The sequence below is a fragment of the Misgurnus anguillicaudatus genome, unplaced genomic scaffold (assembly GCF_027580225.2).
Source record: "Misgurnus anguillicaudatus unplaced genomic scaffold, ASM2758022v2 HiC_scaffold_32, whole genome shotgun sequence".
Lineage (NCBI taxonomy): Eukaryota > Metazoa > Chordata > Actinopteri > Cypriniformes > Cobitidae > Misgurnus > Misgurnus anguillicaudatus.
This window is the reverse complement of record NW_027395282.1, coordinates 3,726,119-3,751,520: the sequence shown is the minus strand read 5'-3', so window position 1 is coordinate 3,751,520 and position 25,402 is coordinate 3,726,119. Positions and strand designations below refer to the sequence as shown.

General features: G+C 37.9%; 4 protein-coding genes and 2 long non-coding RNA genes across 8 annotated transcripts in view; all 6 read left to right on the top strand.

Annotated features, from left to right (window-relative positions):
• Window positions 1-460: 460 nt before the first annotated feature.
• LOC141363071 (uncharacterized) lies at window positions 461-2,241 on the top strand. The gene is made up of 3 exons (XM_073865557.1): window positions 461-669; window positions 803-1,123; window positions 1,991-2,241. The coding sequence occupies exons 1-3, from the start codon at window positions 474-476 to the stop codon at window positions 2,239-2,241; spliced, it is 768 nt and encodes a 255-aa protein (XP_073721658.1). The 5' UTR covers window positions 461-473.
• Window positions 2,242-8,095: 5,854 nt separating this feature from the next.
• Window positions 8,096-8,941, top strand: LOC141363092 (stonustoxin subunit beta-like; the record flags this gene model as incomplete). Its single annotated transcript, XM_073865632.1, has 1 exon — window positions 8,096-8,941. A coding segment is annotated over one exon (600 nt), but the record flags the coding sequence as incomplete, so codon positions are not given.
• Window positions 8,942-12,070: 3,129 nt separating this feature from the next.
• Window positions 12,071-25,402, top strand: part of LOC141363077 (sialoadhesin-like) — a 171,332-nt gene continuing 158,000 nt past the window's right edge. For 2 of the 3 annotated variants that reach the window (XM_073865583.1, XM_073865582.1), the window contains exon 1: window positions 12,094-12,142. In XM_073865583.1, coding sequence (XP_073721684.1) covers window positions 12,109-12,142 — 34 coding nt within the window. In that variant the 5' untranslated portion in view covers window positions 12,094-12,108. Of the gene's footprint in view, window positions 12,143-25,402 lie in introns of all 3 variants that reach the window. The other variant, XM_073865579.1, reaches the window with a different exon arrangement.
• Window positions 15,053-25,187, top strand: LOC141363095 (uncharacterized). The gene is made up of 3 exons (XR_012368598.1): window positions 15,053-15,860; window positions 16,044-16,253; window positions 24,853-25,187. It is a non-coding gene; the product is annotated as an uncharacterized lncRNA (long non-coding RNA).
• Window positions 17,281-17,868, top strand: LOC141363098 (uncharacterized). Its single transcript, XR_012368605.1, has 2 exons — window positions 17,281-17,510; window positions 17,762-17,868. It is a non-coding gene; the product is annotated as an uncharacterized lncRNA (long non-coding RNA).
• LOC141363069 (uncharacterized) lies at window positions 17,996-24,531 on the top strand. The gene is made up of 2 exons (XM_073865553.1): window positions 17,996-24,173; window positions 24,425-24,531. Exon 1 carries the CDS (start codon window positions 17,996-17,998, stop codon window positions 23,888-23,890), a length of 5,895 nt encoding a protein of 1,964 aa, XP_073721654.1. The 3' UTR covers window positions 23,891-24,173; window positions 24,425-24,531.

The window sequence follows — 25,402 nt, the reverse complement described above, 5'->3', positions numbered from 1 at the left end:
ATTGTGTTACTAATGTCAATAATATTTCATTTTTTTAGGGTCCTTAACATTGAATAACTTTAATGTAACCTGTAATGAACTGAATATTTGTGCTGCGAGAGGGGAGAAGGTAACAGTGAGGTGCGATTACTCAAACATCAACATCACAACTGGGTTCTGGTTCAGTCAGAAACAGAGAACAAACTGGAGAAACAAAGATGAACCTGAAGATTTGACTTTAGATTCAGATTACTCAGGACGAGTGTATCAAGAGATCACTAAAAACAACTCACGACTCACAATATATGACACGAGAGAGAGAGACAGTGGAGAATATCAGCTCATGATCATTATGAAGGATGGAGTTAAACATCTCAGCTCAGTCACAGTCAATCTAACAGTCACAGGTACATTTACATTCTCATCAGTCCAGTTCAACTCTTTTCATTTCTAATCTAATGTAAGGTTTTCATTATTTAGTTTTACAGGTGAAGATGAATCCTGAATCTACAGCACAGCGAGTAAACCTGAGCTGTGATTCCTCCTGCCCTTTAACATCTGAAAAAAGATACCGCTGGTACAAGAATGGACAACCTTTTAAAAATAGTCAAAGCATATTTGTGTCATCCAGTGAAAACACTGACAGTTATTCCTGCACTGTGTCTTTTTCATTGCCCTCTTCATCTGTGTGTGAGTCTGACATTTACACAATATTTAGATTAATTATTTATTAAATTAGCAGTTATCTTGTTGATTCATATACAGTATGAGTGTGTTTGTAATTGATTGTGAATGTTACAGCAGTATTTTGTGACTCTTTCAGGTGTTTCTAACAGTAGCTGTTGGGGTGTGACTTACACCTCTAGAAGAGTTTGTGCTTTAGTGGGATCAACAGTAAATATTCACTCTTCATACTCACATCCCACTGGATATACAGTAAAGAAAACATACTGGGATTACAGTCGTTATGGGGCATTCAGTGATCTGCGTGATGTTCAGTTTTCTGGTCGTGTGGAGTTTGTGGGAAACACACTGAGAATCAAAGACGTCAACACGAGTGACTCTGGAGAATATTACTTCAGGTTCATCACTAACACATCAAAAGAAGTTTCTGGTTATCCTGGAGTCTTTCTTATTGTTACAGGTAACTGCTCATAATAAACTCTCTGTAAAGCTGCTTTCACTGATCAGATTTGATGAAAATATTTATGATACAGATTAAGGGTCCTTACAATTTTTTAAATGTTTTGTTAAACATCGAGTAGATTACATTTTAAATATTAAAATGCCAATGCTATCAATCATTTGAGTTATTCATCTAAAATTTCATCTCGTCTGAACGCTGTATGATGTTTATGTTGTGAATGTTACACTTGTTTTTGAGGTTGTTCATGTTGAAAATAATATGATGTGTTTTGTACTGCATATATGATGCTGCTGTATCTGAATGGCTTCATTAGTTGGACTATCCAGTTTACTATCTTGCAAGCATGGTTGATTGAATGCTGGTAAATAGTGTAAATATGTTGCTCAAGCAGCCAGACCAGCACTTACCAGTCTAATCCAGTATTAAAACTGAAGCTGGTATAAACTGGTTTTATGAGTTGTTACACATTCTGTCTAAGTGTGCGATTTATGACAAACTTGCAAAGTTGATCAAGACTTTATGTTGATATTGAGGACACTCATCACAGAAGTCTTCAGATTTAAAACAAATACACTAATCAACATTTGACGTTGATCAAAAAAGTTAATAAAAGATGCTCTTAGATAAAAATGTTTTTAATCACTTCAAATGTTGACTGTATATTTATGTTGCACTCGTGTGTTTGACAGATGATTTTATTCAAAGCATTTTGAACTGCGTTCACATTATATATTTTATCTGTATGTGTGTGTTTGACTGCATAACTTTGCCATTGTTCACATCATACTGAATTGAGTGGAATCAAACATTTCAGGCCTAACTTTAAAAAGTAGTTTATGTGATCTCTGTTATATGAAATCTCAGGTACACGAGTGAGAAGCAGCCCAGACCCTGTGATAGATGGAGAAAAAGTGATATTAAGCTGTTCAACTGAATGCCCTCTGGATAACAAACATACTTACATCTGGTATAAGAATGGACAACAGGTAACAGATGGATTGACATTATTAAACAAGCTGTACCTGGACTCAATCAACAGTGAGGAGCTACAAGAGTATTCCTGTACTGTAAGAGGTAACACAACATCTCATCATACATCTGATCAAATTATATAAGAGATAGTTTAGTCCTTGATGCTGATTGGTTTATTCACAGCTATGACATCATCACTGAGCTACTTTCAGTCTCACTCTGCAGCACTCATAGCTGATCATTAATATTGTAGCAGTTTTAGTTTATATGTTAAACACTTAAGCAATATCGCTCTCGGAGTCGTGTGATATAGCTCTATATCATCACGGCTGTGATTAGGCCAGAGGCACGAGGCCGAGTGCCGGACTCCGAGAGCGATATTGCTTTTATACAACAGTTCGACAGCACACGTTTGAAAAAAGAAAACTAGAAAACAACAACAGAGTTATTTTAAAAGCCTCTTTGTTTGAGAACTACTTCTTCCGCCACGGATTTGAGGGCGGCCAGAATGACAGGTAAAACTTTCGGCTGCTTTGAATCTCATAACAACTCAATGGACGGAAAAGCCGTTACTTTATATTACCGTTTCTTGGTCACAAAGTGTAGTTTTAAGATTAGTTCAGTCGAGAATGTATATGTATTATATCTAAATCTGCTGTCGATTAGTAAAGATAGCGCCTGTTTGAACGTTTGCTTAGTGAGATTCGGTACGAATGAGAACCAAAGCATGAGCGGACATCAGTGTTCACTCGCCCCGCTGACCACCGCCCTCTCTGGGCTACATCTCTGACAGGGATTCACTGGCTCTCATGTTGGCCTTGTTTGTTTATGATCGTCAAAATGAGATCAAATCAGCAGTATTTGGTGTCATGATCAAACTATTACTTGTTTTTTTAATTCATATTTAGTGTCTTTAGTGTTGTTATTGTTTTGGCGCGAGGTAAAAGTTAATAAAACTACTTGTATAACGTTACTATTGCTTTCCCATTTACTCTTAACGCGATACGAGCACTCGATTATTATTAAACTTTGTTCTTGTCAGTACTATATAAAACGTTTTTTTATAAGTGTCAGAGAGATGTTTTTGCATGCTGCTTTTAAATATATCAGTGGCGATATCTCATAATATGTTTTAATAGTCACGTCACGATAAAGTACATGATCAATGTCCACATTTAAAAGCTGCGGTGCTTACCTGCAGTTCCACGGTGTTTTCGCGTTCTGATAAGAGATATTGCTCCAGAAAAAATGAGTGTTTACATTCCTCTTTCCAAGTGTTAATTGTCCACACGATGTGACAAGACATTACTCCCATTAACTTTAACGTAACATCCAAGAGCGCTGATCTTCGACGGAATAATAACTTCTGATTCACAGACTGATTTACGAGCTAGTGAACTAATGAGACACACGGAGAGTGATTCAAAACAGCGCGTTTGTGTGTGTCCGTGTGTGTGCAGTTTTCCATTCAGAGATGAGCCTGTTTAGGACCTCCATTCACTAGGTGGCGGAATGATACGAAAGGTGAAGCGGTTACTGTGCCGTTATCAGTAGAATATTGCACGCCTCTAAGCCAATCAGATTCGAGAACCAGAAAGAACTGTTGTATAAGTAAGGAATAATTGACGACGGGCCATTGAATTATAAGAAAATAATGCACACCAAGGTGGTAATGCTTATTTTCAAATAATTCAAAGGACCGAGTCAATTATTCCGCTTTTATACCACGGTTACCACAAACATTGCTCTGGTGACTATTTTTAAGACATTTGACAAGTTAGGTGTGCGGTTTACAGAAAAATAATCAACACCCATAGAACATTTCTCAGCCAATCAGAATGCAGCATTCAACAGACCCGTGGTATAATTCAGACTATCTCATAATGAAAGAAACATTTGTGTCATTATTATTTTCATTTTATAGAAACTGATTTATTAAAAGATTTCACGCATTTGTCAGTCAGTCTGTGTCAGTCTGTAAGTCACGGGTTAAAGCTCATTGCTCTTCAGTTGTGATGATATTCATAATGTAGCACAGCCTCTCATACCTGCATTCAGATGATCTATCTGTGTTGATTTTAACATTGTGAGTCTTTGTAATGAAGAGAGTAAAGTTATGTTCTGAATTTTCTGGGGTTTGTCTTTCTTCAGATACAATGGACGAAACCAATGAAACAATTGACAGAAACAATAAGTTCAGTTCAGTGTTTGTCTCTCTGTTGGTGTTTCTGGCTCAGTTTCTCATTATAGGAGCTGTATGGATCTGGTAAGTAAAAATATCAAGTAAAACTCAAAACTGCTTAACATACAGTGAATATTCTGATATGAATTCAGATTGTAAGAGTGTGAATTTTGACCCTACAGGTTTTTCATCCGCATGAATAAATTGAACTCATCTAAAAACAAAACTGATGACAAACAAATAGAGGTGAGAAAATCTGTATATCTGTATGTTAAATAAACTAATGGTCAGATTTTATAACATTATCTCTTTCTATAGGCCAGTTTACACTGATCCAACAACAAACTCCAACATTATAAAGTCTCATTTATTGATCCAACAACTGCCAACACAGGTTTCACACTGACCCAATAAACACATTTGTTGACGTTTGTTGGATCAGTGTGAATTGGCCTTTAGTAATTATCATTGTCAGACTCCAGTGATGTGCATGTCTGTGTGTAGATCAGCTGTCTGTCCATTAGAACTGCTGGAGTGATGTCACAACTCTCTTTATGACATCATCAACTAGCAACGGTCTCTCAGCAGTGACATCATTGATGTTATATAGAGTGACATATTAATAATAATTGAATAATTGAATGCCCAAATTAAGGCTGGTAATTTAATGCGTTAAAGGTGGGGTGCATGATCTCTGAAAGCCAATGTTGACATTTGAAATCACCTAAACAAACACGCTCCTACACCAATAAAATCTGGACCTTATAGACCCGCCCACACCTACGCAACCCAGGCAATGATGTTGGTTAGTAGCCACGCCCCTTACTGCTGATTGGCTACAAGTGTGTCCCTTTTCCAAAGTGTTTTTCAAAAATCATGCAACACGCCTTTAATAAGATTTATTATTATGGGGTAAAATAAAGTGTTTTAACGCACCCAATCATCTCAGCATAGTCACAAAAGTTGATCATTTCATATGCTTTAAAAACATGTTTATATAACCTCAAATCACATAATTTTTTACAGTGTATGCAGGATTATTTTACATTTTGATTATTTAATTCAATTTCTGTATACTTTAAATTACAGTCTCCATGTACATACCAATATTTATGTGTTTAATAATTCGATTAATTAATCAGCATGTAATTAATTATACATAAAAAAATTATCGTTTGACAGCCCTAGCTTTAATACATGAATTATTCATTAAACAATTTAATTTCTCATAACAGTCTTGTGTCAGTGTAGGTTAAACTGTAAGAAAGTCTAAATCTTACAAAATCATTGTAATAGATCTATAAAACAATGAGATGATTGATAGATCAGAGTAGAAAAATGTGTGTTTTATTTTTATTATTTTTCACATTATTCAATTTATTAATTCAATTATATATACTAACTCTTACTTATTTTTATTATATATTCATTCATTTATTTTATCATTCAGTTTTCTTCTTTTTATTATATATTCAGATACATGGCTTCATTGATTATAATACCATCAGATAAAAAAGTAAAAACCTGACTTGCTCTGCTAGAAATCTTATAATGGGTCAAAACAAACATCAAAATCAACAAAAAAATGGGTCTGGAAAAATTCTGTATAGAGGAATAAGCTATAATCACTTTCCATGAATTATTCAACTTCATCAGACATTATAATACAAGACTCAGAGCTGTTATCATTATAAATAGAGGTGTCAATATTTGAGTCCAGTGTGTAATAGAAAAAAATAATTTATCACTTTAAATTGTTTTATTTTAATGAAACATTATATTTTTGTGATTTTTATACATATATAGTTTGTATTATATTCATTTAATTCTGTTCTTCATTACTTTTCTTAATGTTGTTTAATCTTTTGTTGACGCTTTTAGTGTGAGTCTCCAATGACCTCCATCTCAAAGTTTTTCCTAATGTCATGAGACAATATTTTACATGATATAATGATGAATCTGTCTCTAGTCAGAGGAAGACTGAGCATTGAAGCACAACTGAGATTATTTAATAAATGATTTTTCATTTTATTCAACAATACTTCGTCTCCTGCCTGCTGTTTTTCTGCTTCATCTCTGTGTCTGCCTCGTGATTTATTTGAAGTATTAACTCACAACAGAGTTGATATCTTCAGCACAGATTTAGAGAGATCTAGTGAACTGAACTGTAGTTGGATCTATAAGATCTGCAAGCCTTAGTTGAATCTCTGAAGATTGAGCTTTAACTTTATGAATGTTTGAATTCCTCATTTAACTGTAGATATATAAGCACTTAAAGAAAAAAAATCATGAATTAATGTAGATGTGTCATTAGATGAAAATGAAGCCCTTTTTATGTCGTAAAATTGCATATTCTGAAGGCAGACACAAATGTACACAAATACACATTTTATACAGTATATACTCTATATTGAAGAAAGAATTTAAGAAATGTTGGTGAAAAGGTTATTGAGCTCTCATCTATTGATCCTGATGCTTCAAAGAGTAATTTAAGATCTAGAAATATCTATATTTGTTTTCTGAGAGGTTTTTATGATCCATCATGATGCCAATGTGAACAATTCTACATCAATGCATAAAAATAAACAAAGTGACTTTTAAAAAACAAAATAAAGTGCTGGAATTAATTGATCAAAATTGAAATTTAATGATACTGATGTGATTGTTAAAAGCCCACTGGCACTGACACTGTGTCCCCCTCTGTGCAGGAGGCATAGCCCCCCATATATTTACTTTTTTTTCTAATTAAGCTACAACTTTGCACAAATGAAATTCATATGACCTCAGGGACCAAACACCTGACAGCCTGTGATAAAAGAAACAGAGGAACTTGTAGTTACTGTATATAAAATACATATAATTACAGTACACAGTCAGTGAGTTATCATTGAGCTTAAAGGCACAATATCCAACATTCACCACTAGAGGCCACTCAACAACAACAACAGCCACAGTTTAAATAACGCTGTGAAAGAGTGAGGAATGATAAGAGTTGAGGTCTTCACCTTCGCTGTCCATGGATAATATAATAAAATAATGTTTTATAACCCACAGTGTGCACTCTTAGATCAGATGTGTTAAAAACAACAAATTAGTGTTAGTTTACAGAATATTGATAATTATTGTTAAATTATTAGGTCACAAACCCATAATACACTGTGGCATGGGTTACTCTATGAAATAATAAATGAATAAGTACATCTACTGCTGAATTTTAGTAATGATTTCTTGTTGTTCTTTTAGTATGAGGCGGTGGACTTTTCCAAGATAAGCAAAGAAAACAGACTTAGCAAACAGACTTAACAAAGACAACAGCACGTATGTGTCATGATCCTGTCAGCCCTGTATATCTTTTTGCCGTGTTTCATGTGACAGGATCATGGCAGCCCTTTTTGTTGTCTTGTTTGCGTGACAGCATTCTGCTGTAAAGATCAAGAACACAAAAATATTAATGATCTCATATTCATCTTGTACAGTACAAGATTATAAATAGTTATGTTATTGTATAAACTTATTTTAATATCTCTTTTTGATTTTCTTACATTTCAATTCATTTACAGTACTGACATTTTTTGATTTATGAAGTAGCCTATTACTCACAAAAATGCATTGACTTTTACTTGAATTTAATGTTACTGTTGAAGCCATCTGTTAAGCATGAAAAATAAATGTACTTTGAATCTGCAAATTTGAGTAATGTGGGTTTATTATCAGTAATGAACTAATGAAGGTAATCATTCTCACACACACACACACACACACACACACACACACACACACACACACACACACACACACACACACACACACACACACACACACACACACACACACACAGTTATATATGTTATAAAAATTGTTATAAATGTTCATCCTTGTTTTCAGATGCCTGTGATCTTACATTGGATCCAAACACAGCAAACACTCAGCTCATACTGTCTGAAGACAACAGAAAGGTGACATGTGTGAATGTGGAGCAGTCGTATCCTGATTATCCAGACAGATTTGAGTGTTATCCTCAGGTTTTATGTAAAGAGCCTCTGACTGGACGCTGTTACTGGGAGGTTGAATGGACAGGCTGGGGTGTTTTTATATCAGTTTCATATAAAAACATACACAGATCTAAAGAAAGGAGGGATGACAGCGTGTTTGGATTCAATAAAAAGTCATGGAGCCTGCACTGCTCTGATCGTTGTATACGTGCCCGTCATGATAGTAAGGGAACAATAGTATCTGCTTCCTCACCTCCATCTAATAGAATAGGAGTTTGTCTGGACTGGTCAGCCGGCACTTTGTCTTTCTACAGCGTCTCTGATACACAAACACTCACACACTTACACACATTCAACACAACATTCACACAACCTCTATATGCTGGATTTAATGTTTATTTGGCTTCTTCAGTGTCTCTCTAAAACAACACAGTGACTGACTGAAAGAAATACAGAGACTCGATCTGAAATCAACAAATCATGATGTGGTAGACAGACAGACAGACAGACAGACAGACAGATACTTTATTAATAACTACTCACCAGAGTACTAGGACTCAATGTCCCACAATGCTTTGATTTTTGTCCATTTTCAATTACACCTTCTATGCATTACCTGTACTATTTAACCTGTTACACCTCACTCACTCCTCATGAAGTATTGTTTGACCTGGCTGCAATTCTGAGCATTCTAGTCTATTATCTTGTTTCTTTTTTCTGTGTTTTTTATATTTATATATCTTGAGTGTTTTGTTTTGCCTTCACTCTGTATTATTATTGTTTGCTGCCTGCCTCAACCCGATGCCTTTTTATGACAACAATATTTGGATTTACCCGCTACTCTACATGGCATGTCTACAAATACATACGTAATAAATATACAAATTTAACAGAACATTAAATGTATAAATAAAATCCAAATGAACAAAATATAATGTAATAATAGCAACTATATTGTATAAAGTATGTATGTAAAGTTTATATTAATAAAATATTATAAAACATTGCTAGATGTAATGTAAATGAGTGGATGATCCAAGTTCCTATGATAGAGGTTAATGATACCTCTGCATGAAGTTAATAAAGTATAATGGCAGCAACATGAATGACCTCCTAGTGCTACATGTTGCACCAAAGCTAGATAGTGTTTCCAGCTTAGTGGCTTGGTTGCTAGATTTAGAATCTCTTTTACATAAAAGTGCTTAGCAATAAACCTACTGACTCTTTGACTCATTCAGATCTGAGTATACTGCCTTGCAATTCATGAGGTTTTGCTTTTCCGAGCCGGCACCCATCTGCGTTCACTCTGGACAGGGAGTTGAGCAGCAGCACATTCAGATCTGACTGTACAGAGATGACACGTGAATGAACTGCAAATTTACCAAACAGTGAGGAAACACTCCATTATCTGTGTATTTGATTGTTCCTCATTTATTTCAATTTGAACTGTTTGGACATATAAACATGAACACAGCACACAGATGAAATCAGAAAATCTTTATTAGGCATTCGGCTATATATAAAAAAACATTTATGACCATTACTTTAAGAGAAAACTAAAACAGATTTGGGGTACCATGTGTTGTGATAATGTGACTGGTATGCTAATTGGTACATGGTGTAATCAAAACAACATTTAGTAACTTTTCAAGCAGGCTTTAACTACTATCCACTGAATATAGTTGGAAACAGATCTGATGGGGTGAAAGATGTATAGGGGTCCCCACTGCCCAGAGGGCCCCATGAAATCCAGAAGTTTTAATATACTGGCCCCCATTAAGTTAATAATATATAGTAGTATAACTTTAATGAAAACCAAAGCAAAAAAATGCTATTTGATGAAAAAACTTTTCAAAATAACTCATTCTCTCCCCTCTAAAAATGCAACAAGAGTTATTAAATTATACAGTTCAGTCAGTGATAAACATCAGAGGGAACCAATGAAATTGTAAGTCTTGTAAACAGAACCAATCGGTAAGGCTGACATTTGTAGTCTGATTTATGGTCTGTAGCTACGCTGTAGGCTATGTGTAGCCTGACGTGCACCTCTCTTAAAAATATCAACACATCCATTCTAAGTGGACTGCAAGCGCTGTGATTGGTCCGCTAGAACCCCTCCCGTCAGGTCAAAAATATCTGCAGACCCTTTCTTCAAAAGGCATTTTTGCTTGCGATGGTAAATACAAAAGTGTTGTTGCCACTGCTGCAACTTATGGCACTTTTCCATTGCATAGTACCCCACGGTTTAGTTTGGGTTAGGTCGGGTCAGCTTACCTCACTTTAGCTCGGTTAGCTTTTCCATCGAGTTTAGTAACACTTTGGAGTGGGAGGGATTATAGGCATTATAGTGGGAGATCATACAAGTGAGAGCATTGTTGTACATTCCCATACATTTATTTATTTCTCAGTCTGCCACAAAATTAATATTGGCCACCAGAAATAAATGTTTGCACATCTTGTTTATCACTAGCTCTGTCTCTCATGACTGCCTTTCTGTACAAACACCCTATAAATACAGCTATAATGCTGAGTACAATATTTGTGTGTTCTCCTTTAACAGTGTTCAGTCTACCTCTGTGTCCCGCCCACTTCTGTGATTGACAGCTTACATGCTGCTGCTACGACTGCAGTTTCACTACAGATACAGCTTCTCAAACTGTCTTTTAAGCACATTGTATATTTATTTATGTCAAACAATCTCGCAGGCACAACGTTAACCACTAAATGAAGCATATAAATGAATCACATGTGAACACAGATATATTATTCTCAACTAGTCTGTACAAACACTGCAATAGCTTAATGTTAAACACTTCAGTACATGTGCTTGATGGTTTAAAATGTGATAAACCAAACTCTGGACTTGCTGACCAAAGGCAATGAAGCTTTGCAACTGATGAGTATCCTAACTTTGCCATCTCATCGTGTTTAAAATGTTAGGTTTCTTCAGCCCATCTAAAGGTAATGAAGCTGTTGAGACTCACTTCTGAGTCTTCATCATTAACAGAAACACCAGCAACACAAACACCGCCATGTCAACCAAGGATATGACCCTCTACAATACTGGCCAACATTTACCCGTTACACATTATATTTGTACATCTGTCCATGTAAGCTGGTATTTCTCAAGGTTATTTGATCATAGAGAATGAACTTTAGTGAGGCTATGCAATTTTACTTAAAACTTAAATTCCTCTGTCCTTGGGTCTTTTCCTTGCATCATTCCCTCACATCCTAGGGAGGTGGAGTTAAGACGCAAGGACAGGAAACAATGATACACAAATAAGAACTGAAAGACATCCAAAGACTGTGAGGAGCGAGCAGGAAATGGAATACCTGGAGTGGATCTCTAGTGGACTGATAACAGAATGATTTCAGTGGGAATTGGGAATCAAATCCACTCATACATGCTGAGGTTCTTGTGTCCCAAATATAATAAATATTATCTGTAATTTAAAGAAAACATAAGTTCAAAATTAACTAACTTCATAAGCTGGCTATAACCTCTACTACGGTAAACATGAAGGTAAATGTAGTCAAGATCTGTTGTTGCATCTTCTGCTTTTCTAAAAAGTTTGATGTTTGTAAGTCTGTGTTTTAAACTTACAGGTAAAAGGTAAAAGTGAAACAGCGTTATAATGTTTAGTTTGACAGGCTGAAGTCAACAATTATCATTTCCTGAAAGTTTAACTCACTGACATTTACTAATAAACAAGAAATAGACGAACTATTGTAGGAAGGGTACTAGCAGGAACTGAGATTTTTCTTCACAATGACAGGAACTGAGATCAGCAGATCATTTAACAAGAGCTAAAACTGACAGCTAAAAACCACTGATGCATGGACAGAGAACTGCTCAACAACGTGTTTGTATGCATGTTTTTATTGTTTTATTATATGCAACTTGAAAATAAAATATTTTAATTTTAATTATTGTTAGTTTATAACAGTGTTGTGTTACTGATTTTACTGTAAAGAGGCAGATCTGAACTGTAATAATAAGAGATTAATGCATTTAGTGTCACAGTTAAACTAAAATTGTGTTTTTTAATCAGCAATAAGAAAAGTTCTTGTTTAATGTTTTGTAGCTGGTATATGTGAGTTTCTACAGAGAGAAATCATGAACTTCAGACTCTCATCACTGATCCTGCTGTTACACATTCAAGGTATGAAACACAGTTTTGTTATTATATTGAAATACTTCAATTCATTATATATTTGTTAAAAGTATGTCAGATTTTAAACTAGTTTAGTCTAATTTAATTTACATCGCTGTACTCCAAAGGCTGGATTCTCCATTTGGATCACTTTAAATGTTTAAAGTGAGTTTGTATATTTAAAACTGAAATTAGAGATTTATATTTGAGAACAAAATTGATGAATCAGGGTTCATATCCTTACAGGACTGTCTGAATCTCTCATCTCACTCTGTAATTTTAATGAAGTTAAATACAGATAAGCTAGAAATATTATTAATGTTACTGTTACGTTTTTTTCTTCTTTTTTTTTTTTCATTATACCTTTATTTAACCAGGGAAGAAAATTCAGGGTCCCTAACATTGGATAACTTTAATGTAACCTGTGATAAACTGAATATTTGTGCTGTAAGGGGGGGACTGGTGATGGTGAGGTGCGTTTACTCAAATATCAACATCAAAACTGGGTTCTGGTTCAGTCAGAAACAGAGAACAAACTGGAGAAACAAAGATGAACCTGAAGATTTGACTTTAGATTCAGATTACTCAGGACGAGTGAATCAGAGGATCAGTAAAGATTACTCACGACTCACAATAAGAGATTCAAGAGAGAGAGACAGTGGAGAATATCAGCTCATGATCATTATGAAGGATGGAGTTAAACATCTCAGCTCAGTCACAGTCAATCTAACAGTCACAGGTACATTTACATTCTCATCAGTCCAGTTAAACTCTTTTCATTTCTCATCTAATGTAAGGTTTTCATTATTTAGTTTTACAGGTGAAGATGAATCTTGAATCTACAGGACAGCGAGTAAAATGAGCTGTGATTCCTCCTGCCCTTTAACATATGCATTTTTTTACCACTGGTCCAAGAATGGACAACATTTAACATATAACCAAACCATATTTGTGTCATCCAGTGAAAACACTGACAGTTATTCCTGCATTGAGTCTGTTTCAGTTCCCTCTTCATCTGTGTGTGAGTCTGACATTTACACAATATTTAAATTAATTATATATTAAATTAGCAGTTTTCTTGTTGATTCATATACAGTATGAGTGTGTTTGTAATTGATTGTGAATGTTACAGCAGTATTTTGTGACTCTTTCAGGTCTTTCTAACAGTAGCTGTTGGGGTGTGACTTTTCAAGTTTGTGCTTTAGTGGGATCAACAGTAGATATTAACTCTTCATACTCACATCCCACTGGAGATACAGTAAAGGAAACATACTGGCATTTGGAATACAGTCATTTGGATCTGCGTGAGGATCATCCAGGGGCGTAGCACAAGGTCCCGGGCCCTATGCATAGGCAGTCCTGATGGGCCCCCCATTTTTCCATAGTTTTCTAATCACTACATGAACAAACTGTATGATAACCAAACAAGACTTGATTCAGACATATTTTATTTTGCTGAAGTAACAAGACATTAAATTTTAGAACATTTATTTTTATTATGCTTTAGGCATAAATTAAATCTTAAATATGCCATTTTAGTTTTGTACATTAACAAAAAGCTCCATTCATATTTAAAGACGAACAAAACATGTATCACTAGTAATTTTATCTGGAAAAAAGGCAAAATGAAACAAATGCTATTGCTTGCATACTATAGCCTATTCATTGAAAATTAAACATTTTTTTTCAAATTAGGCTATTGTTTTGTATGCAAACAGCTGTTAGTATACAGTTTATTTATTTAGCCTTTCAACTCAATTTGCATGTAGTCTATGACCAAATTATCATCTGAAATTGTATATTCTGCTTTTTCAATGGGTTGTCTCAGTTCATTTTAGCACTAACAATCGCAGCCAGGAAAATTCAAACAGTTTAGCCAGAGGTGGAAAGAGTAATAAGATATTCTACTTAAGTAAAAGTAAAGTTACTTTAATAATATTTTACTTAAGTAGTAAAAGTAAAGTTACTTGTCTAAAAATCTACTCAAGTAAAAGTAAAAAGTAAGTCACTTTAACTTTACTCAGAGTAAAAGTTACTTTTTTACAGCGGGAAGAGGTGGAGAATTCTAGTATAGTTCAAAAACGACAAGGGAATATACATTTCAAACTAGTTGTTTTTAATTGTAGGAATATCTTTACAATTAAAGTGCAATAGCAAAAAGTTAATAAAGTAAAAGCTTTTATATAACTAAGAAACATTTATGGAATAGTTTAATGATTTTTACAGGTGAGTATGCACTTTTAAACCAAAAATAATATGAGGTCAGCAGCTAGTAAATACAATCACTATAGTAAGGTTGTAATTGATGTATTGCTGGTAACATTGTTATATAGTTTAAATGAGCATATCATGAGATGAGTGCATGGCTATATACTTTCATCCTTATTGTCTTTTATCTAACTTCCCTGACCTGGGTACCTGATGTAAGACCTTTATTCTTATTTCTCTCTCTCTCTCCAATGTCTAATGACCTGCGCATTCAAGGACGTTCTTAAGTTGTGGTTGACTTGATGCAAAGCTGATTGACATCGGAAGATAATGCGCATGGTATTAAAAACGCGTCGTGCAAATGAGCGATAAAACCCCGGTCCACACTTCCGTTCTCATAAGCATAAATCCTACCTTACATAGGAATGAAACACTCGCTTCGCGTCAGAGGAAAGTGGTCGCCTAAATATGGCCAGAGGTTTCTTTCATAAGAAATTAATTGAGGGTCTGCATTAGCGCGTGCCTGTCCTGTCCGTCTCCATGGTTCTTTTTGTGAGTTTAGCGCGTTCCCCGCCCATCAATCAATCATCATTCATCCGTGATTACCTTGCATTTAAAAAAATATTCTTTACTCAGTAACGGATATGATTTAAAAAATGTAGCGAAGTAGTATAGTAGGAAGTTTGTTTTTTTCTTCTACTGTCTTCTTTCTGTTTTGGTGGCCCAATTTAGCTTTCTTTGACAAAGACATTTCAACCGCACGCAGAAGTTTGCGCTCTACCAGACGCACAACTACAAACAAAATGCGCGTGCAGATGGACTAAACCATTTGGTGCATTAGGAAGGGGTGGGACCGTGAGACTTTAGATAGTTTTTACTTATACAAAATATATTCAAACAGTTATTCAGCAAATACACTAACTTTACATTTCATTTGACATTATAAAATTAAAATAAGAAATGAAAATATCCAGGTAAAATAAAATATATTCCAGACTTTCAAGGGCCCTCTCTCCCATTGGGGCCCTGGTAATCAGTACTGGTTTTACCCCCAGTCCGACGCCCCTGGGATCATCAGTTTGCTGGTCGTGTGGAATTAGTGGGAAACACACTGAGAATCAAAGACGTCAACACAAGAGACGCTGGAAGATATCAGTTCAGGTTCATCACTAACACATCAAAAGAAGTTTCTGGGTATTCTGGAGTCGCTCTTACTGTTACAGGTAACTGCTCATAATAAACTCTCTGTAGTGCAACACTCATTATACTGAAGCATTATAGCTCGAGTAGGAGTCTGATATCAGCATGACTGTGATTAGAGGTTTAGGTAATGCTTTATCAATTGAGCTAAATCAAAAATATGAGGCCCAACTTTGAAAAGTAGTTGATGTTTTATTAAATTTCAGATACACGAGGGATAAGCAGCCCAAACCCTGTAATAGATGGAGAAAAAGTGATATTAAGCTGTTCAACTGAATGCACTCTGGATAACAAACATACTTACATCTGGTATAAGAATGGACAACAGGTAACAGATGGATTGACATTATTAAACAAGCTGTACCTGGACTCAATCAACAGTGAGGAGCTACAAGAGTATTCCTGTACTGTAAGAGGTAACACAACATCTCATCATACATCTGACTTTACTGTTACACTGTAAAAAATAAACAGTTGGATCAACTTAAAAAAATAACTTTTAATAAACTTGTTTTAGTTACCAACTGAAGTAACTATTTAAAGCTACAGTCGGCAATTCTGGAGGATTGAGATGATTTCAAATGTTTTCAATTTTTATGCCCCTCCCACACTACCACCAAGCAACCTCATATTGAGCTCGTCCTCATCAGTGCGTGTTTAAGCATACTTAGATTACTTACATAACACTCAGAAATACAATAAATGGTTGATAAAGCACAATTACCTGTCAAGAAGAAATGTGACAAGCTCTGCATCCAGCTAAAACCCTTTAAAAGCTCATAGATCCCTCCACCTTTCAAATGCTGGTCCGATATTGATCCTAGTTTTATTACCGGCACGGTCGCTTTCTATCTTCGTTTCCTTCTTTTCCTTGGTTGTTTTCTTTTCATTGGTTGTTCTCCTAGCTCTGGTTGTTAGCCAAGAAATCGGAAGTTTGTTAGTGAATGTTCTCTCCGCCATCACGCTGCGTTCAATATAAGGTGGATGCATGTGATATTAGGCTTGTTTGACTTCAAGCAGCACCACAAGAACCGATCTTGCCGACTGCAACTTTAAGTAGATCCAACTTTTCACTTGTTACAGTGTAAATGATAAAATAGATAGTTTCAGTCCTTGATGCTGATTGGCTTATTGTCAGCTATGACATCATCGCTGAGCTACTTTCAGTCTCACTGTGCAGCACTTATAGCTGATCATTAATATTGAAGTGAGATGATACAAAATTACAGAAATGTTCAAGTACAAGAACAAATCTTGGTTAGTTATTGCCTAATAAGTCAAATAAGTCACTGGGGCAGCTTCTGCAGGTTTCAAAGTCAGGTGTCGGTGTGCCGTGTTGTTTTGTGCACCATCATTACTGGGGAAACCCCTAAAAAAGAAAATGAGGTGGATTTATTATTTTCTAACGCAAGCTTTACTTTAAATGTACTAACACAACTGTATTAAAGGCCTTGAGTTAATTGTGTATATAGTTGGATGTTATTTCAACTGTCCAGTAGAGGGCAGTATATTCTTGTGAATCTAAGTTGCAGCAGCCTCATTTCACATTGTAGAAGACAAAATGGCTGAACCGCATGGAGGGTTAAGATGTTATGTCCTTGGTTCCTGCATTTTGCCTAAATTTCCTGGTGATACATGAAGTAGTTTCAGTCAGTTTGTGTCAATGAAGAAATGTGAGTATTTCAGTTGTTAAATCTAGACCTAGAATTACTTATGGCACTTGTAATTAGATGTTTAAGTTTATCAATATGATAAGTTGTTTGACCAGCTACTTAAGCACTAATGGTATGGACTTTTGAGTTAATTCTGTTTAATGGACCAGTCATGCTGAAGCTGTTGATTGGTGTATTATACTTACCGTATTTGTTATCTTAAATGTGCTCTGTTGCAGTTACTAATAATTCATTTATTGTGTTTTGTTTAGAACACTCAAACCTACTTGTACCTACCTTCTGTCGAAGTTTAACCCTGTATGCCATACCGTGCTGTTGTTATTAATACCTTGAAAGGAAGTAAATTACCTCAATTTGATACTGTCTCCCTGAGTCTTCATCGATATCCTGTAGTGAATACATTCACTGAACACATAAATAGGGAACAGTCCTGATGCTTCTTAACATGGTCCTTCGAGCCAGATGTGATTTACTACAGTGACAGTATGGTTGATAAGCAGCAAAGAGAAGCTACACCAGAGTCTGTGCGGCCAAAACGCCATACACATCCTCCTACCTACTTTGATGATTTCCTGGTGGACTATGGGCCTTATCGGCCAAGAAGTGAGCGTCCACACTTAAGTACAGCACGGTATGAGCATAATCAAGAACAGGAACCTGACATCCATAAAGAGAGTGCATCACGGCTGGCAGCTCAAGCTGTAAGCAGAGAACCAACGCCATTATCAAGTCCAGCATCATTGGGTGGCCGAGATTTTACTGCTTTACCTGAAATGATTAAGGATCAGATAAGAGAAAGACCATCTGACTCTGTTCCATATCGAATTCCAGTACCTCCAAGCCGACCAAGCATAGCACCTCCATATCAGCTTCAGTATCGGCCTGCATCATTTAATTTACCTACCTCTTCTACTCCCTGTCATCAGCAGCCAGTTGGGGCTATGTCAGGTCCAGACAGTCGACAGAAAGGCAGATTATGTACTAGTGCTCCTCCTACCTTATACAATGTGTCGATACCCTCTGGCTCTCATACTACTCCATCGTATGTGGTCTCGTCACCACAGTATTACTCCACCAGTAGAGTTTCTCAGCATCTGATTGGGGGAGTTAGAGAAGAGAGAGTGTGCCAGCCTGGAGCACAAAGTGCTAATGATATGATGTTAATGCTTGATAAGATGATGTATCAGTTACAGATGATGAGACATGAGGTTGCTTCTAAGCCTGCAACTCCTAGTGGTCACATGCCCAGCCATCAGCCCCCTTATAGTGAACCACCTTCTATGGCCTATGAATACTTTGGACCACAGCAAAATTCAAGAGAAGAGCAATATGCTACTGACAAGCCTTATGGACTATCGGACAGATTTCATAGTGTCACTGAGCCTGTACCTTACTATCCAATGTCACAGCCTCTACAGAGAGCAGAGCCTGATTGGCTGGATCGTCCTTACCATCCGTACAAAGAATCAGCTACAGAATACAGAGGCCCAAAGCCCAATATACCTCACCTAGTACATAGAGACCCATCTGAGTTTGCTCGTTTGAAGCTCGCTCTGCAGAATCTACTGCCTCAGGATGGATCAGAGATGTTCAAGTATCAAATCTTGGTGGACCATTTGCAGCTTGAGGAAGCTAAGTTGATTGCAGATTCATTTCTTAACTCCTTATATCCCTATACCGATACCATGGCAGCACTTACTGAGAAATTCGGTAAGCCCCATCAACTCGCATTAAGTAAGATCGCCAGTGTCATGGATGCACCAAATGTACGATCAGGGGACCCTGCATCCTTTGAAAGGTTTGCATTACAAATTCAAGCCCTTGTAGGGTTACTGAAATCTTTAGGCCCATCTGGGGATGCTGAACTGAGATGCAGCTCCCATGTAGTACGTTTGCTGACCAAACTGCCATCTGATTTAAGAGCTGCTTTCAGAAGACAAATGCTACATAGGCCGGACGCAGACTTTACCCTAGTGGAGTTCTCAAGATGGTTGCAAGCTGAAGTATGGTGCCATAGCAGTGATATAATAGGGGATGTTCAGTCAAGAGGATGGCCAAAACAAAGAATGGAGAAACGGAGAGATCCAAATGTAAGGCCAGCTACTGTTTTGCATGGAGTAGGCAGTGCTTCCACAAGTACCACTGTACCTCCATTTAAACCCGTTATGAGTACAGAGAACCCAGGGAAAGCCAAAGCCTACTGTCCCTACTGTGAGAACACGGATCATTTCCTCAGTCAGTGCCCTAATTTTCAGCAGCTTACAACTGAACAGGTCAAACAGTGGATTCAGACGAAACAGCGCTGTTGGAAATGTGGAAGGTCCCATTTGGCTGCTCAGTGCAATCTTAAAAAACCCTGCAACAAATGTAGAGGCAAACATCTGCTAATACTCCACGACATAAATTATAAACCAAATCAGGATACCGCAGCGATTCCAAGCTCCACAGCCGGAACCCTGTACTTAGACAGACCTGGAACAGATAGCCGTGTTCTGCTAAAGGTAGTCAAGGTTCTGCTGAGACATAAGAACTACACACTGGATACCTATGCAGTACTTGATGATGGGTCCGAGCGGAGTATCCTGTTGTTCGCTGCTGCTGAGAAATTGAATCTAAAAGGCAAAGAAGAGGAGTTGTCCATCCGGACTATACATCAAAATGTCTCAGTACTACAAGGTTCAACGGTGTCCTTCAGTATATCACCAGCGACACAGCCTCACAAAACCTACCACATAAAGCATGCCTTCACAGCAAAGCAGCTAGGGCTAGCACCCCAGTCATATCCTATGGAGGCTCTTGTCACCAAATATAAACATCTTAAAGGTCTTCCTATCCAGCCCTTCGACAAGATTCACCCTCTCTTGCTGATTGGTGCTGACCAGCCTCATTTAATCACCCCAGTTGAGCCAGTCTGCCTGGGACCTCCTGGAGGACCAGCTGCCATTAAGACAAGACTGGGTTGGACTCTCCAGGGCCCAGCTAAACTTCTGCTAAACCCTCTTGACCCTCAACAGACCCTTTTCACTTCAGTGACATCCCAGCAGGCAGAGCTAATGAGGAATGTTTCAAAGTTATGGGAGCTGGACACTCTCCTTTACCGCAGTGAGAAACAAGTCACTCGCTCTAGAGAGGATAAAGAGGCTCTTGACCTTTTGGATAAAGAGACTACCAGGGTTTCCCTAAATGGTGTTCAGCGGTATGCCACCCCCCTACTTCGGAGATCTGATATGGCTCTTCTTAATGCCCCCAAAGAAGCAGTAATGCCACACCTGAGGAAAACAGAGAAGTACCTCTCAAGAGATCCTGAACGCTCAGCTGCTTACTCTGCTGAAATCAAGAAACTGGTCAATGAGGGGTATGTGGCTAAGCTGAACTCAGACAATGCAACACAGAGCAGAGAAAGCTGGTTTATTCCCCATCATATGGTCACACATAATGAAAAACATCGACTGGTTTTCAATTGCTCATTTCAATACAAAGGAATGAACCTGAATGAAGCACTGTTACCTGGGCCCACATTAAGCGCATCTCTCCTGGGAGTTTTGATAAGATTCAGGGAACGTTCAGTGGCTGTGAGTGGGGACATTAAAGGAATGTTCCATCAAGTCCGCCTGTTGGAGCATGACAAGCCTATCCTTCGATTCATATGGAGAGATATGGAACGAAACAGAGAAGTGGATGTCTATGAGTGGCAGGTGCTCCCCTTTGGGACCACCTGCAGCCCCTGTTGTGCCTCTTATGCATTACAGAAACATGTCCTTGACAGTACAGAGCAGGGTGATCCTTTACAATTCACTATACAAAAGAGTTTCTATGTTGACAACTGCCTCCAGAGTATGGCCACAGTTGGGGAGGCAGAAAGCTTTGTTGAACATCTTAGGAAGCTGCTAGCTAAGGGTGGATTTGAAATTCGCCAATGGGCATCAAACCAAAGTAGTGTAGTTAGTCAGCTACCAAAGGAAGCTCAGTCAACTAGTACTGAACTTTGGCTATCCAATAAAGAAACAACAGTCTCTGAATCCACTTTAGGTTTGCACTGGCATTGCCCCACTGATACGATCAGGTACAAGCACCGCCCTTTGGAGTACAAATTGCCCACCATGCGCAATTTATACAGAATCCTGGCTAGCCAATATGACCCTTTAGGATTCATCCTTCCATATACAACTAGAGCAAAGATCCTAGTTCAGGAATTGTGGGCTAAACCTAGGGAATGGGATGATCCCCTGCTACCGGGCGAGCTCCTGCAGAAATGGCTTCAATGGGAGGATGAACTTCAATACCTGTCCGGTATTACCCTCCCCAGATGTTATGTGACTCCAGACATGGATAATGATTCTGTCACAAGAGAAATCCATGTGTTCTGTGACGCGTCAGAACGAGCCTATGGTGCAGTCTCATATCTAAGAACACAAGACAGCCAAGGGAATGTACAGCTGGCCTTCCTAATGGCTCGATCTAGGGTAGCACCTAAAAAACAATTGTCAGTTCCCCGCCTCGAACTGTGTGCCGCGCTCTGTGGAGCTCAGTTGGCTGTACTCCTGAAAAGGGAACTTACCCTAGGTTATAGCAAACTCACCTTGTGGTCTGATTCCACCACAGTGCTGAACTGGTTACACTCCGACTCCTGTCGATTCAAAGTCTTTATGGGCACACGGATTGCTGAAATACAAGAGACCACAGATCCACAGGATTGGCAGTATGTAGACTCGGCTCAAAATCCTGCTGATGACCTAACAAGGGGTAAACCACTTGCAGAACTAGCCAAACCAAACAGATGGAGTAAAGGTCCCTCCTTTCTATTACTGCAGCCTGACAGATGGCCTGAGAATCCTGCTTGTAGATCCTCAAATGGGGAATCAGAGTTGAGGAAGTCTGTGTTTTGTGCCCTCAATGTCGTGAATCCTAATCCTTCCATTCCTGATGCCAGTCAGTTTCCAACCTATACTGAATTACTAGAAGCTACTGCTAAATCACTACATGATACACAAACTGGGAAAAAATTGTCAGCTGATGATTTCGTACAAGCAGAAAAACTCCAGTGGAAGGAATCTCAACTTCATAGTTTCCCTGAGGAATTTCTGTGTCTACAACAGGGTAAACCTCTTCCTCATAGCAGTAGACTAGTCAGCCTGAGTCCAGAACTAGATAAGGACATGGATGTTATAAGAGTGGGAGGAAGACTACGGAAAGCTGAAGCTTTGGATGCAGCAGCTAAGCACCCAATTTTACTTGATCCCAGCCATGCCCTTACCAAACTCATCATTCAGGACTATGACCATCAGTTGAAACATCCCGGCTCAGAACGAGTGCTAGCTGAAATCAGGAGGAAATTCTGGATTCTTCGAGGAAGAGAAGCCATCCGGCATCACCAATTCAAATGCACAGATTGTCGCAGATGGAGAGCCAAACCTGAAACGCCACAGATGTCAGATTTACCTATAGCTCGACTTCAACTGTTCAAACCTGCCTTTCACTCTACGGGAATGGATTGTTTTGGGCCATTTTCGGTCAAGATTGGAAGGAGAGTAGAGAAACGATGGGGAATCATTTGGAAATGTTTAACCACTCGATCTGTTCACCTAGACATCCTATCCAATATTGACACAGATTCTTTCCTTATGGCACTTAGGAGATTTGTAGCTCGCCGAGGAACGCCGTTTGAACTGTGGTCCGATCAAGGGACCAATTTCAAAGGAGGAGAGCGGGAGTTGTATGATGCTTTCAAGCAGATGTCATCTGAGCTCCAACAAAACCTGGCTAAGCAGAAAATCCACTTCCATTTCAACCCCCCTGGTGCTCCTCATTTCGGAGGAGCATGGGAACGGGAAATCAGATCTGTAAAATCAGCTCTGTATGCCTCTGTTGGTGCTCAGTCTGTAACGGAAGAGGTCCTCAGAACTGTATTAGTCGAAGTCGAGGGAATACTTAATTCCAAACCTCTTGGCTATGTTTCCTCTGATGTTTCGGACATCGATCCTGTTACCCCAAATCATCTTCTTATGGGGCGGCCGGATGGCTCACTCCCACAAGTTGTATATCCTCAGAGTGAAATGATCAGTCGGAAACGATGGCGTCAAAGCCAGGTCCTCACCGACTTGTTCTGGTCCTCATTCATAAGATACTACTTGCCTAATTTACAAACCCGTGCTAAATGGCAAGATAAAGTGGAGAACATAGCTGTTGGCAACGTTGTTATGCTGGTGGATCAACAGTTACCTAGGGCCCTTTGGATGATTGGAAAGGTCACTAAAGTCATGCCAAGTGCAGATGGGCAGATCAGAACTGCAGAAATACTAATCAAAGATCGATCATATATTCGACCTGTTGCCAGGATGATTGTACTCCCTTCGATTCCTGATGATACAGTCACTTCTTAATAACAGGCCTTTTCAGGTACAAATTTAGTGCCTAAATATGGGGGCGGCTGTATTAAAGGCCTTGAGTTAATTGTGTATATAGTTGGATGTTATTTCAACTGTCCAGTAGAGGGCAGTATATTCTTGTGAATCTAAGTTGCAGCAGCCTCATTTCACATTGTAGAAGACAAAATGGCTGAACCGCATGGAGGGTTAAGATGTTATGTCCTTGGTTCCTGCATTTTGCCTAAATTTCCTGGTGATACATGAAGTAGTTTCAGTCAGTTTGTGTCAATGAAGAAATGTGAGTATTTCAGTTGTTAAATCTAGACCTAGAATTACTTATGGCACTTGTAATTAGATGTTTAAGTTTATCAATATGATAAGTTGTTTGACCAGCTACTTAAGCACTAATGGTATGGACTTTTGAGTTAATTCTGTTTAATGGACCAGTCATGCTGAAGCTGTTGATTGGTGTATTATACTTACCGCATTTGTTATCTTAAATGTGCTCTGTTGCAGTTACTAATAATTCATTTATTGTGTTTTGTTTAGAACACTCAAACCTACTTGTACCTACCTTCTGTCGAAGTTTAACCCTGTATGCCATACCGTGCTGTTGTTATTAATACCTTGAAAGGAAGTAAATTACCTCAATTTGATACTGTCTCCCTGAGTCTTCATCGATATCCTGTAGTGAATACATTCACTGAACACATAAATAGGGAACAGTCCTGATGCTTCTTAACAACAACCAAAAGTGAAAGTGTTTTAGCGCTGTCAGTGGCACTGAATGTCATAGCGCATCACTCAGAACTTTTGTGTTATTTTGAAAATATGCACACAGCTGTCATGATGGTTATTTGTTGAGTAGCGCTGTGATAACGGCTGCAGTGAGACTGAAATCTGAGAATCACAGAAAAGTCCAATTCTGAATGTTCTGCCTTTTCTGAATATAACTGAGTTTGTGTCTTTATTTTCAGATACGATGGACAAAACAAATGCTTAAATACATAAAACTGTAGGATACTGATTAAAACAAGGCTTGGCTTTCTGAAGGTTTGCTACTATAATGTTTTAATAAAGCTTTTTTGTACCTGCATTTCAGAGATATGACACACCCTGAACTTGTGGACTTCCTCAGAGTCGACACTTTGATGACATCATGTAGTGCAGACTTTAGGGACCCTTGCACACAAGGGCACACCAGAGCCGTATTTTGGAACAGAATCGAGCGTCATGCCGAAAATAAGAAGAGAAGTTGCCCATCAGTGTGTCTGATGTAAATGAGCTTTTTTATTAAACTGTCACAGCTCCAGATTGTCTGCCAGCCTTTAAGCTCATTTACACCCTGCTTATTTTTAGACCCACATGAGTTGCATTGGAAAGTCTGAAAGGAAGTTTTTATCAGCTCAATTTAATACTTTTTAAAGGTTTTAAATGAATTACATTCATTTCTTAATAGGTTCTCCAAATACCAATTTAGAAAATATCAAACATATGCAGATTATTGGCTCAGTTTATTAGTAATGA